General features: G+C 36.5%; 1 protein-coding gene across 1 annotated transcript in view; it reads left to right on the top strand.

Moving 5' to 3' along the window:
* The first annotated feature begins 344 nt into the window (after positions 1 to 344).
* The window catches only part of LOC306884660 (sodium/potassium/calcium exchanger 3-like), a 72521-nt gene continuing 59691 nt past the window's right edge, over positions 345 to 13174 (top strand). The window contains exon 1 of the mRNA XM_079440725.1: positions 345 to 866. Within this exon, the coding sequence (XP_079296851.1) occupies positions 692 to 866 (175 nt within the window). The 5' untranslated portion in view covers positions 345 to 691. The remainder of the gene's footprint in view (positions 867 to 13174) is intronic.

Here is a 13174-nt window from a genome sequence, read left to right on the forward strand (position 1 = left end):
TATATTTAATAACTACAGTGACAACTAGGTCCGGTATAAACAATAGTATCCTATTTGCGGCGCACGTCAATACAATAACATTTTTGAAGAATTAGTTTTGACTAATTCAAATGTGAATGTAGCGTACCTTATCGCATATCTGCAAATAATATCAGCAAAATGCTACCAATAGAGGGTGGTAATGAGCAGAGGGTTTTGTTTGCGGTAAATCGGACTATAGCTCCTCCTTTTAAACCCACCAACAACTGCCCCTCGTTCCGGCCCACCTATCTCTCTCTCTCTCTCTCTCTCTGCCTCTCTCTCTTTCTCTCTCAGTGCATGGACTTCATCCTAGGTGCACCATTAGAACAGCTGCGTTCCAGTTTCTCCGTCTCTCGCTCTCTCTCTCTGAGTGCTTTCACTTCCTTACTTTCACCCCTCCCTCCATCCCTCTCGCGATCTCTCCTCCTCTACATCCTCAATCTCTCAGCAGCAGCAGTTTGTGTCCTGAGAGAACTGGCACCAAACTGACGCATCCATGGGGCGCGCGCAGCATCTTTATTTCACCACATTACAATTTGAAGTCATATAGGGGGAATATTCACCTCAACGCAGCAAACACACTATAGCCTTTCATCTTCCGGCTTAAAACTCTCAGTCGCACCATATCTGTCTGTGTTTGTGACATTTGTAGCTGTATTGAGCTGTGGAGATGGATGGGGATGCGTGTGTTCGCGTGTGGACTCGACCGCTGCAAGTGATGCTCCAGCAGAAGAAGATCAAAGCGCGGAGGAAAAAGCGTAAGGAGTTGTTCGGAGGACAGATGTGCTTCATGGGGCTGCTGCTGCTGGCGGTGTCCGGCTTGTCCAGTTTGGCCGAGAATTCCGGTGAGTTTCGGTTCAGGATTTGTCAGGAATGTGTGTTTGTGAAGGAGGAGGGGGGCAATGGAAAGTTTTACGGGAGAATCATACTCGCACTCTAAACTGTTTTAGTTAGAGAACCGTATCGCGTTACTGCACTGAGTTAAAGGGAAACATGCAGAATCACACTCTGAACTGTTCAATAATGTATGGTTCTCTAAAACTGTTAACCGCTTTAGAGATGCGCACTTAAGACTGTTAACTATTTAAATAATCCTAATCACATAATTAACAGTTTCAGATAACTGTATAGGCTATAAACTGTTTAGAGAGCAAAACTTAACTGTTAGAGAACTTAACTGTTTAAGTAAACCATACTCTACATGTAACCTTTGTAGAACTGTGCTCAGACTAACCATTTCAGAGAGGTGTACTTGAGACTGTTATATTAAATAACCACATACAACATGAACTGCTTCAGTGAATCATAATAACTAGAGAACTTAGCTGTTTAAGTGAACCATACTCTTAATAACTGTTACAGGCAGCCGTTCTTACACTATAGAGTCATAGGCTACTTACGTCTGTTAACTATTTTAAAGAACCTTACTCAAATTTAACCATTTTGGAGAACCATGCTAGCACTTTAATCAGTTTTTGAGAGCTGTTAACCATTTGAGTCAACTAATTACCCGTTGTAGACAGTTGTATTTACACTATTAACCATATTAGAGAGGTGTACTTGCGTCCGTAAACTATTTTAAAGAGCGATGCTCATAATATAAACTATTACTTAAGACAGCCATACTCTAACAATTAATTCAGAGACATCCATATTCACATTATTTATTGTTTCAGAGAATCATACTTACACTTTTCCCCCTGCAGTGCTGATAAAGTTTGTGTTCTGACCCATAATACATGTATTGTAGTAAGCCTGTGTTGGTTTATACACTGATTCACATGCACTGAAAGAGTTCATTACTGATTGAACATAAATTCTACATTATTATGTGTATATATAAATAATTATTTTATATGACTAACACAGGGATCCCTAATGATCAAAATCATCTACTTAGATTTATGTTCATCACTAATTTGTTCAAACTTGAGCTAGGGCAATGTGGCAGATGTCTGTAACAGTGTCTGTACCTTCTCAGGCTAACATGTTAAAAGCACTATATCACTCATGTTTTCGTTATAGCAGCCAGGACTTGCATGAAGGTTTTTCCTTAAAAGTTGGCAAATATTAGCATAGAGGCTTTTTTATAAGCTTGTCTAGATTTGTCCGCTCCCTCATTCACGATACCACACAATCTGAATCCATCCACATACAATACACTCCATATGGCTGTTTGTATCTTTGCAACTCTGCACAAAAATAATGACTCTTTATAATAATCTTACTATTAAATGTATCTCTCTAAAAGCCATTCAGTGTTTGTGCATCTGTCGTAGTACCCTCACATCATACAAACAAAAGATGTTTTCGTATAATGCTCTGCGTGTTCACTTAAGGGCACCGTATTTGTTGATAATCTTGTTGTATAACATAATTTCCACAACTGTGCACATTGAATTACAGCTGTTGGATGTAATGGATAGAGTATTTAATTTACATATACAGTGTTTTAATATAGAGGAAGATGTTCTTTTGCAAATGCCTGGAGGGAAAGCAAGTAAAGAGAAGTGGAAGAAGCAAAGAGGTGGATTTGGAGGGAGCAATAGGGAATGATGAAGGCAGGGAGAGCTGTGCCGAGAACCTGCCAGCCAGCACAGACACTGATATGAAGTGACTGCTCTGACAGACATGCTGCCTGCATCTGGGCCAGCAGGTCAGGCCTCTGAGCTTCTTTATTGTTTTCTGAGGTTATTTATTTATTTATTTATTTGTCCTTTCTTTTCATCATTTCTCGTGTCCCCCATTTTCGTTCTCTCTCACTTTCTTTCTCACAACCCTTATCTCTATTTTGCACTGTTTGGACAGGATTAGTTTTTCAAACGGCTGGAGTAAAATTATTAACAGAGGACATCTGTGATGTCATGTACTGATTTGGACAGGATTTGGACCTCTTTGCACCATCTTTTTTGGATTTCTGTCATTTTACCCAGAGAAAGTTGAAAAAAAGGTATAAATCCATAATAAAGGTGAGCTAGTTAGTAATATAGCTCTAGTTACGATCTCAGACAAATGTCATATAAATAATTATTTTTATAAATAAATGAAAATAGGCCCAAAATAATATATACTGCACTATAAAACATTGCTTTCCACATTAAACTCACATTCCTTGTGAGCTCAGATGCTCTCATGTATCTCATGTTCATGCACGGCATGCTCTTATCTGGAAGATGGACAGAGAAAGAAAGTGTGAAACAAAGAATAATGGACAGGATGTTTAGGTCTTCCTATTGTCTTTGATTATTTTGGACAATGTTAGAAAGTAATTTGGCATGTTTTGGCTCAAATTTCGCAACACGTTTAAGAAATGCACAGCACTGGATAAACCTGATGTCTTTAAGATCAATAGTTTTCCTTAATTACAGTCCCAGTTTCTGGCTGTTGTGTAATGTTTGTGACGCCTTATTCATTTATGCTGTTTTTAGGAATATATTTATCAAACCTAGAAATGTGTACTTTTGTCCCTACTTTTTATTGTTATTTTTGCCTTTTTTTTTTTTAAAGAAAGACCGCACAAGAAAAATATTTTACAAAAAAAATTTGTTAGGGTATAAATAAAAAGCTGTCAAATGTTAAACGCATAGATATAAAAATAAGATATAGTCTATACTTGCCTCAATTTTTTTAATGATTCCATCTTTCACTTGCATGTCCTTGACATTGATTCACATTCCTGAATCTACAATCCTTCTTACTTGTAAACGTGGAACTATGGACAATAGAACACCTGAAATGTCTCTGGTTTAAATGAATGAAAGTCATTGCAGTGTGATAGACTGTCCACAGGTGTCTTTGCATTATAGAGAATGCAGGGCTTCAGTTTGAAACAGTACAGTATCACCCTGATCTGTGCCCAGATGGTCATCTCTTTGTCAAGTCTATTATTTGTATAGCACTTTTAACAATGCAAATGGTGTCAAAGCAGCTTTACATCAGCTGCTTTTGACACAATTATAAATCTTTGTCCTTCCTTCTCTTTGTTACTTTTCATTTGTGAATCAGAACTCAATTAGGCTTACACCTTTTAGTTACCCTATCAAGCCAGTGCTGTATTGTCTCTAAATCTTGCAATCATTGAACTTTTTATGGTGCGGCCCATGAAAATACTAATTGTATCTACTGTCCAACCATATTGTTTACCCCTATGAATGGAACCGATGCTTCCATAAATATAGCATCCATTTTCTGACTGTAGTTTCTTACACTAGCACTAACTTTATAGGCATGGCATGCAGGCTTTTCCCATAACATTAATTCTCATAGTCTTAGCTAGATAATGTCTCCATTCTATAGGTGACCTGGCTGCTTAATTGATTTTGTTTTCCAAGTAGGGTTACTTCTTGTTGTTCTTAACTCTCTCTCTCATTCTCTTCTGACCAGCTCATGTATCATCCACTCTGGCCCACACCTTGCCTAGTCTCTATTTGGAGCAGAGCAGTTCATTATTTTAGGTAGTTTTACACCACCCTGGGCCACAAGCCTGACAGCAAGCTAGTCCCAGATGGATGACTTGAGATGGATCAGTGCCGTAATTGTAAATCTATACTGCACAGACAAATTGAAGGTTTAGAATATGTGTGAAATGTCAGAGGTCCAACAGTGTTCAGGTTACAGATTTGTAGCCATTGAAGCCCATGCGCAGGTTATTAGGTGTCACTGTAACAAAGGTGTAAATTAAGTCTTCAAGTGATATTAGCACCGTATCGGTTATCATGCGGTTTTTGATTTATTGGTATTAGTCAGTATTGGATATATTTATCATCTGGTATCAGATATTTAATTTTGAATGCTCATTTTCACATATTTTTTGGATATAAGGTTACTTTTGCCATCATCTACTGTAGCGCAATTTTAAAGGGATAGCGCTGCATTACATATGTTGTTACGGCCATTGTGACAATTTTCTGTCAGCTTTAAAATATACTGACTCTGCAGTTTAGCTTTCAGTTGAGCTGATGAAGCCAGTGATGTTGTTGTCTGGTGCACCATTACCTACAAAAGCCATGCTTACACACCAAACCAGCCTCTCTGTACATCCCTTTGACAGCTAATCATTCACAATTCTCTTTGAAAAATGGCTTTACGCATTAAAGCAGAGCCCCGGCACTAAATATACGCAGCACAGGCTGACGTTCCTGCAGAATTTCTGACATGTATTCACAGTGAATAAAAATCATCCAGTCATTTGATCAAGTGTGAAGAGCAAATAATGGCTCTTCTTTCGGTACATCACAGTTGGCAATTAAGCTCTCCGTTCAAACACTGATTACAAAAATCATCTCAACACAGTCTAAATGTACAGCAGGAGACTCAGTAAAGTAAATCAAGCTTAAAGAGGAGACACTGCATATATTTTAAAGCCTAAAATAACATTTTTAGCTCATTTTTAATTATAGATAGATGCAAACTTAGTTTAGTTCCCGGTATTTCTCAGTAGTCTGTTTAAATCATAAAGAGATATTTATGAAAGATATTAGAAATAGCACAAGCTCACTTCACGTGCCAAATTCTTAAAAGGGAAAACTCATCATTTGTTAGCAGATGCCACCTGGTTTGATATTTTGAGTCTCATTTAATGATATTCAAACATTAAGTGTGCCCTACATATCTAAAAGTGTCCATATATGGCAAATGTATATTACAGCATAAGAATGATGAAGTGACATTGTTATTGACTTTGCTGAGCTGTTTGAAGAAGTTAACATTAACCTTATGTCTGTGATGGGCTGGACTGTTTGATTACTAAACATATAATCAGAATGAATAGAAATCAAGGTGGAGTTGAAGTGATGCAAAGATGACAGAAGAATTATCACAAGTGTGTGGCAAGCAGCTGTTTATATCATACCTGTGTCGTGACTGACAGGATTAGATAAACATGCTCTAAACTTTCATTAAGAAAACATCATCCAGTTCTTCGTCATTATGTTTACATATTACTCTATGCATGCTTATATTTAAAACAGGGCAGAATGTACTGTATTAAAATGAATTAATTTTCCGTATTGATTGTTTTGTCTGTATTGAATTTTTTGAATTTTGCACTTCATTGTATTGCATTTTACAGTTAATGTAAATGTCTGTTAAATTCATAATGTCCTGGCAGAAAATTACCAGTACATTTTAATTTTTTTTGTACAGTGTACAATCTGCACGGAATCTGGTCGGAATGCAATGTAAGTCGCTTTGGATAAAAGCGTCTGCTAAATGCATAAATGTAAATCTGTAGTCAATCAAAATGGAATGCATGCTTAAATATACTGTCTAGTGATTGCTTGTATAGCACTGGTAGCACTGTGTTATTGATGTTTACTGAATCCAGGAATCTTGGGTTTTCTCTGCATGTTGAGCAACACTGTCTCATGATTTTTATTTTTTTATTTGTTTATTTTACTTCTGTAATGTGATGTATTTCATAGTGAAAGGATATTTAGCAGGTAAAAAATGTACAACAGGACTTTTAGTGGTTGTGAATTGATTGTAATGTAAAAAGTCAATGTTACACTCCAGAATGGAGCCAGACCTCATTGCGAGTTTGCTAAAATAATGGCTAAATAGCTAGTTTGATTAGCGTTATCAAATAGCATTTGCAGCCTCAATAACATTAGCAGAAAGAGAAAGTCATTTCAGAGGAAGAGCAAGTTATTTTATTTTGTTATTTTAATCTTTTGTTTTTCAAAAAAAAATAATATTCTTTATTTAATTAAAGATAAGAATGATCTTGTTTGTAATAATCACAAAGATCTTTCTAAGCATGATTTAGTAGTGAATAAGTGTTCCCTATTCTAAAGTGTTACCGAAATTCAATTAGCAATCTTACTCCTGTAATGTTTTTGGAAAGTAAATTTTGGAATGTCAATTTTGATTTCATTTTGAGAGTTTATCAATATCTTGAATAACCAGAGAGAAAAATTCTCAGTAATTAACAAAAGGTATTGAATCACCCAATAAAACGTCCCTAATTAATAGAATGGTTTTATTTTAGGCTAGCAGTCTATTTTGGAATACACAAGACAATTTAGTCAGGACGGAGGTAGCTGCCGCACTGGAGCGCATGACGAGGTGAAAAGGCGATGGAGAGAGAGAAACAGCAAGGGGTTTTCTATCTCCTCCACATGCCTCTCCTTCAGCTGCCCTCACGTGTAGCGCAGGTCATTAATTCAAGGAGGAGGGGGCGCCCTACATACCTTTTCTCTCTATATAGCATGCTCTAAATGTCCTCATTAGAGGTGTGATTTATGATTTATGATCCTCCACCTTCTTTGTTTGTGCTGTGGTAAGAGCGGCTCAGCCCCTGCATTGCATTTGTTTATGGAGTTTGCTAAAGCCAAAATCGCTCTGACCGAGTAAATCAAATGCAACGCACAGTTCAGCAGAACTCCACAAGACCACTGAACATCTCCTGGAGAGACTCTGGCCAGTCAGTGAGCGAGCAGATGGATTGCACACAGATGTTTGAAATATTTTAGACGTATGTAGATGAAAACCAGCCACACATTGTAATGTAGCAACGACAAGCATGTTATACGGGCACTCTGAAAACCGGGATGACCTGCCAGAAATGTTACGCACTGAAAACAATATGTTCTCAAGTTCACTTTACAGAAACTAGTATGCTGATGTTTTTCAGAGTGGGATACTGAGTCTGATGGCCTGTGTGCAGCAGCTATTCATAAGATCCTTATGACTGGGTTTGTTTTCCAGGGTCACATTTCTTGAAGTAACTATCCCTAGTTCTTCTTAGATGGTGTTATGTTCCTGTTTTAACTTTAGTAGCCTGCATTTCAATTGACTTTTTTTTCATTTTGGGCTCATCTAATAAGGGTTCATCTAAAAAGCAAACAAACAAACAACAATATATGGATGAAGATGATATGTGGATATAATATGAAGTTGCTCCTATATACAGTACATACATGCACACGCACGCATACACACACACACACGCACAGAGTCTTTTTAAGTATTTTATGCTCACCAAGACTGCAGTTATGTGATCAAAAATACAGTAAAAACAGTAATATTGTGAAATAGTATTACAATTTGAAAAATCGAATATATTTAAAATGTAATTTATTCCTATGATGCAAAGCTGAATTTTCAGCAGCCATTACTCCAGTCTTTAATGTCACATGGTCCTTCAGAAATCATTCGGATGTGCTGATTTGGTGCTCAAGAAATATTTCTTATTTTTATTTTTATTATTGTTTATAATATTATAAAAGATACAATTTATAAGAGCTCGTACATGAGTTTGAAGAGAATATATCTTAAATCAAATTTGTTTTACAACATTTGATCAATGCAGTAAAGATAAAATAAACGACATATAGCACATTTCAAATAGCTAAACCGCTCCACTGTCAGCAATTAGCATGGAACCCCAGCACACGTTGTGGGTGCTAGCACATTCAGATAGCCTTTCACCTGCGCTAAGAGGGGAAGAACCACTGATTAGCTTTTTAATTGTCCGATTTAGATCAAACGTGAGCTGACTACCATGCGGTGTAGTGCAAATTACGAGTAAGGATATGAGAAGGTAGCTCATTACTTTTCTTTCAAATAAGCATTTCTGCTCTGTAAAAAAGACAAATATGCTTAAGGTATTAAAATCCACAATGAAAGAATAATGAGTTCTAAGCCTTTAATCTTTTGACTGCTTTGAATTTATAAAAGCCTTTGTTTGATATTCTGTCTGATTACATAAAGCTGCAGTTGAAACATATTTGAAGGTGGTATGCTGGTTTGTAATGTAACCTTCTGAGGAAGAGAGTACTGACAAAAGATATTTTGGTGGAGTTGATTGTTTTTGTGATTGTCCCAAGGTGTCCGTATGGGAGGGTGGACATGTACAGTAGGATTTACCCCAAAAGAGCAATGTAGGATAAAACACAGAAGAATCAGACACAGCTGTGATGGAGGAAGAATGCCACCAAGACCAATTTTGGAAGCCAAAATTCAATGCTATTTTGTGTGGTACTAATGCAACACTCCTTTTGCCTCAAAATACAGTGAAATATGGTGCTAGCATCAGTAGGACTGCTTTTCATCATCAGGGACTGGACATCTTGTTAAAATAGAAGAATGTGTCATCTGACTAACGCCCGACAACCTTCAGTAAATCTCTAAGATAAAAAAAAATGTTGTGAAAGAATAGGCCTGAAGAGTGTATGAAGCTAGTAAATACTTGTCATTGCTTCACAAGGTGGCACTTGAAATATATTGAAATGTGGGGATTGAAGATAAAATGACATGGTTAAAATAAATAGGATAAATATGATGGTATTATGCAGTTTGTCCTATGGAGTATGATTGACATCCTAACTGTGACAGTTTATTAACACTATTTGTGGTCTGAGTCACTTTAAATGATATTGATTGGTTAAGTGATTATTGTATTTGCTAAAAATGACATTTTAACTAATGCAATGTGCATTGATGTGTAAAACTATTTTCAAGTTAATTGTTCAAAACTTTATAATTATGCTGGTTTTGGTTTTACCTGGCTCTATAGACATCTTAATGAGGGGTGCTAAAAACATCAAATTTAAAATATTGAAAATGTGGCTAAATTAGTAGTCCTCATTGCTCAACTTGACTAGTCAACCTCTGAAAGCTTTCGCGACTAAAGACATTTTATCTGGCCATTTTTGTGATTTATTATGCATTTAGTATTATTTAGTAGTGCTGCTACACTTAATGATGCCCCAGAAACCATAGAGCCTTTCGCACCGCGGGAACCTTTTCATAGTACCTGAATTAATTGTGGAACTATCCACTTGTTGGCGTGTTCGCACCACAGGAACTAGGAACAGTTTTAGTTCTAGGATCTCCATTTGGAGGAACTAAATTAACTCCTACTTCAGAGTAGGGTCTAAAACAGTTTCATGGGTGTACGCTGATTGGCCAAATGCACGCGAAACACCGGCTACCTGGCATTTTTAAAAAGCCATGTAAACATATTTACTCTCTCTCTCCTGCTGCTGGTGCAAATGCAACCAAGAAAATGGCCTGAGGGAAAAATTGGTTCTCTAGGAACTAGCCAGCAGGTTCCTAGAACTACGCGGTGCGAAAGCCCCTCATCTCTCTCACTGGTTTACCCAGAATCTCAAAGCTTCCTGACTGCCCCTCTAGTCCTTTGAAGATTGATTGGTGGAGATGAGGCTCTTGTCCAGCTCTTCTGGCTAACAGCAGACATGAACAGCAGGAGCCACACCGCCAGCAGTCACTAATGAGACTATTAATGGACTGTCACATCCATAAACGACCCATTACTGATACCCAATCTCGCGTAGCCAGACCTTCAGACTGATGGCAGAAGGTCTGGAATATATGTCCGCTTTCTTTGGCCAAGGCCCGCCCATGAGGCCGTTTGACCGACATGTCAAACAACCAATCATAGTTCGTTTAGTTTAGCGTCACGTTTAGAAAATAAATGCGACACTCGCGTCTCACCGGAAATCCGGTTTAATTCAACTGGTCAGATTACGACGTCGACATTCCTGAAGTGTTTCCAGAAAAGTGTGCCATATGCATCAGACGTTTAGCCAGCATTCCGTGGGCGTGACGTCTGAGGCTGAGACTACCCAATCACTGACTTTATATATAACCACCATAGATTCACTCCTGATGGTTTGTTTAATCATTCACCCGATAGTCTGATCATTAACTATACTGTACAATTCTCAGACAGGTCCGTTCCCATGCTTTTCCTGAGACCCAATACTTTAAACATTCAAGAATTCCCATATGGAGTTTATTTGTAGTTTCTTTATAGGTACTGATTTTCTTTTCAATGGGGTTTAAACTTTTTTAAGACCATGGAGCCACAAATATGATCTCCTTGGGAATTAGCGCCTCCCTAGAAATAAATAAATTAATTAAATAAAATAAATACTGTGATATCATAAAGACAATACATTATTATTAGAAATGAAAATATATATAAATTGTTATTAAACATTTGGATTTTTCTTATATTTTATGTATATATAATAATTTATGAATAATTATATATTTAATAATAAATAATTATGAGTATTTATTTATTTATTTTACACTTTTTTTTCCCTGACATTTTCTGCTGACTCCCCAGTGGTCCCCATCCAAGCAGATGTTTGCCTTGTGTTACATCACTAATGTAATACAGTGTTTCCACAACACCTTAAATTCTACCTTGTTTTTCTCTTCTGATTTGTTTGCACCTCTCCTCTCTCCCTAAATTTGTTTGACTAGTGCTGTCCCATATTCAAGTTTTTGCCTAATGAAGATAAACTAGGTAATTACGGTTTTGGCAGAGTGGAAGTATGCAGTGTTATATTTATCCATTTTGACAGTATGGGGTCGGATGTGTAAGGACACTCTGAATCTATAGGATAGAATTTCCCGGGTAGTTCCTCTTTGCAACAGCTGCTATCTGGGACAGTCTTCTGTGGGACAGGTCCTCAGGTGATGTGCTGCAGATGTGGCTAGATAGAGCAATCTATTTTCTCTTTGACAGTGTATAAAGTATAGCTCAAGCATCTGCAAGCTTTCTTCATAGAAATAGCACTGTTAGTGACAGGCTTTCTGCGGAGCATTACCAGCAAAAGTGAAATAAAACTTAGTTGTATAAATACCCCCTTTTTAAATTCATTTTATTTCATGACGCTAAATAGTTTGTCTTATATACTTATGGTTGAAGGTGAAGATGTGATTTCATGTGATTCTCTACCACTAGTGACACCAAAAGGAACTGCATTCTGTTTTTTCAGATAACATCATTGGTTCAACCAATGGTTTGAGTTTGAGATGGTATAACCTTTAAAAATAGTAGTTTTATTTGCAATTCTGTTTTGTGCAACTAGTTGCACAAATATTAAACACTTCACCTTTAAGGTGACCAGTATACACTTGAGTGTGAAACTTCAATTAACTGCTCCTAAATTGGTGTGGTATTGCAGGTAAATAGCTTTTGATATGTGGCAAATAACTAATGGAGGACTCTTGGGAATGATGATCAGTACTTTCTGTGGCTTTCTTTGGGGCATATGCACTATAGAGACCTTGTTATTCATTACTTAGAAGTGACTAAAATACTACTAAGAAGTAAATAAGACCCTTTCAATTAAGGATGCTGCCCATTACAGTATCATATTTGAGTAAATCTTTAATGAGCATTATTGTTGGGTGACAAGTGCATCCAGTGACAAAAAAGTTGCCCTACTTTTTCATTAATTTATAGTTTATTTTGTAATTTGACCTCATTCAAGATCATTTTGCATCTGCAAACAGCATCCCCTGAAATAGCACTGCAGTAAAAAGACTAAAGTTGCATAATCTGTCTTAGTCATGTTTGCTCTCTGTGAAATTACTTGAACATCAGAACAAGCACCTATGGCTCTTTCTTTGTAGAGATAGGTCCTTTGCCATAATGCGTCCTTGTCTTTCAGCAAAATTTTTGTGCTGTTTTATTGTAAAACACTGAGTATTTAAGGCATGTTTATCTCTAGGTTCTGGGCATTTAACATCATGATAGAGGGTTTTTGCTTTATGACATGCACCATGTTGTCTTTGTAGATATAACAAAGAGGGGATGAAGAACTTGGTTATGTAATATGCAGTTTTTGGAAATGGTCATTGGATTTTCTTGTACATTTCATAATAAAGGTGAAAAGGGTGATGGTGCAGACGTGCTTTTGGCCTAGTGCAGTAGCACATAGAAACCTTATTATTCATTAGACGTGTCTAAACTGCTTTTTCTATTTATGCTTGACTAAATATATATGAAGAGAGAGAGAGCGATTGTATGCACGACTATTTCTATTCACACACACACACACACACACACATATATATATATATATACTTTATATACTATATATATAAATATATATAATTCCGATTTCAATATTTTCAATATATTTGGTTCTCAATTATAATTATTTATTATTATCATTATTATGCTTAATATTTTTGTGGATACACTGCCATATGTATATGTATAAAATTGCAATAATTTTTCCACAATTATCTGATGCATAGAAAGTTCAAAATAACAAAATGTATTATGTATTGTAATCTCAAACTCAAAAGAATGAAAGTTGACTGGTCAAAAGGTGTGTAAAGCTTGATTGTTACATAATGTGTTTTTATACCACTAGGATAATAA

This window comes from Barbus barbus (assembly GCF_936440315.1).
Source record: "Barbus barbus genome assembly, chromosome: 18".
NCBI classification, from domain to species: domain Eukaryota; kingdom Metazoa; phylum Chordata; class Actinopteri; order Cypriniformes; family Cyprinidae; genus Barbus; species Barbus barbus.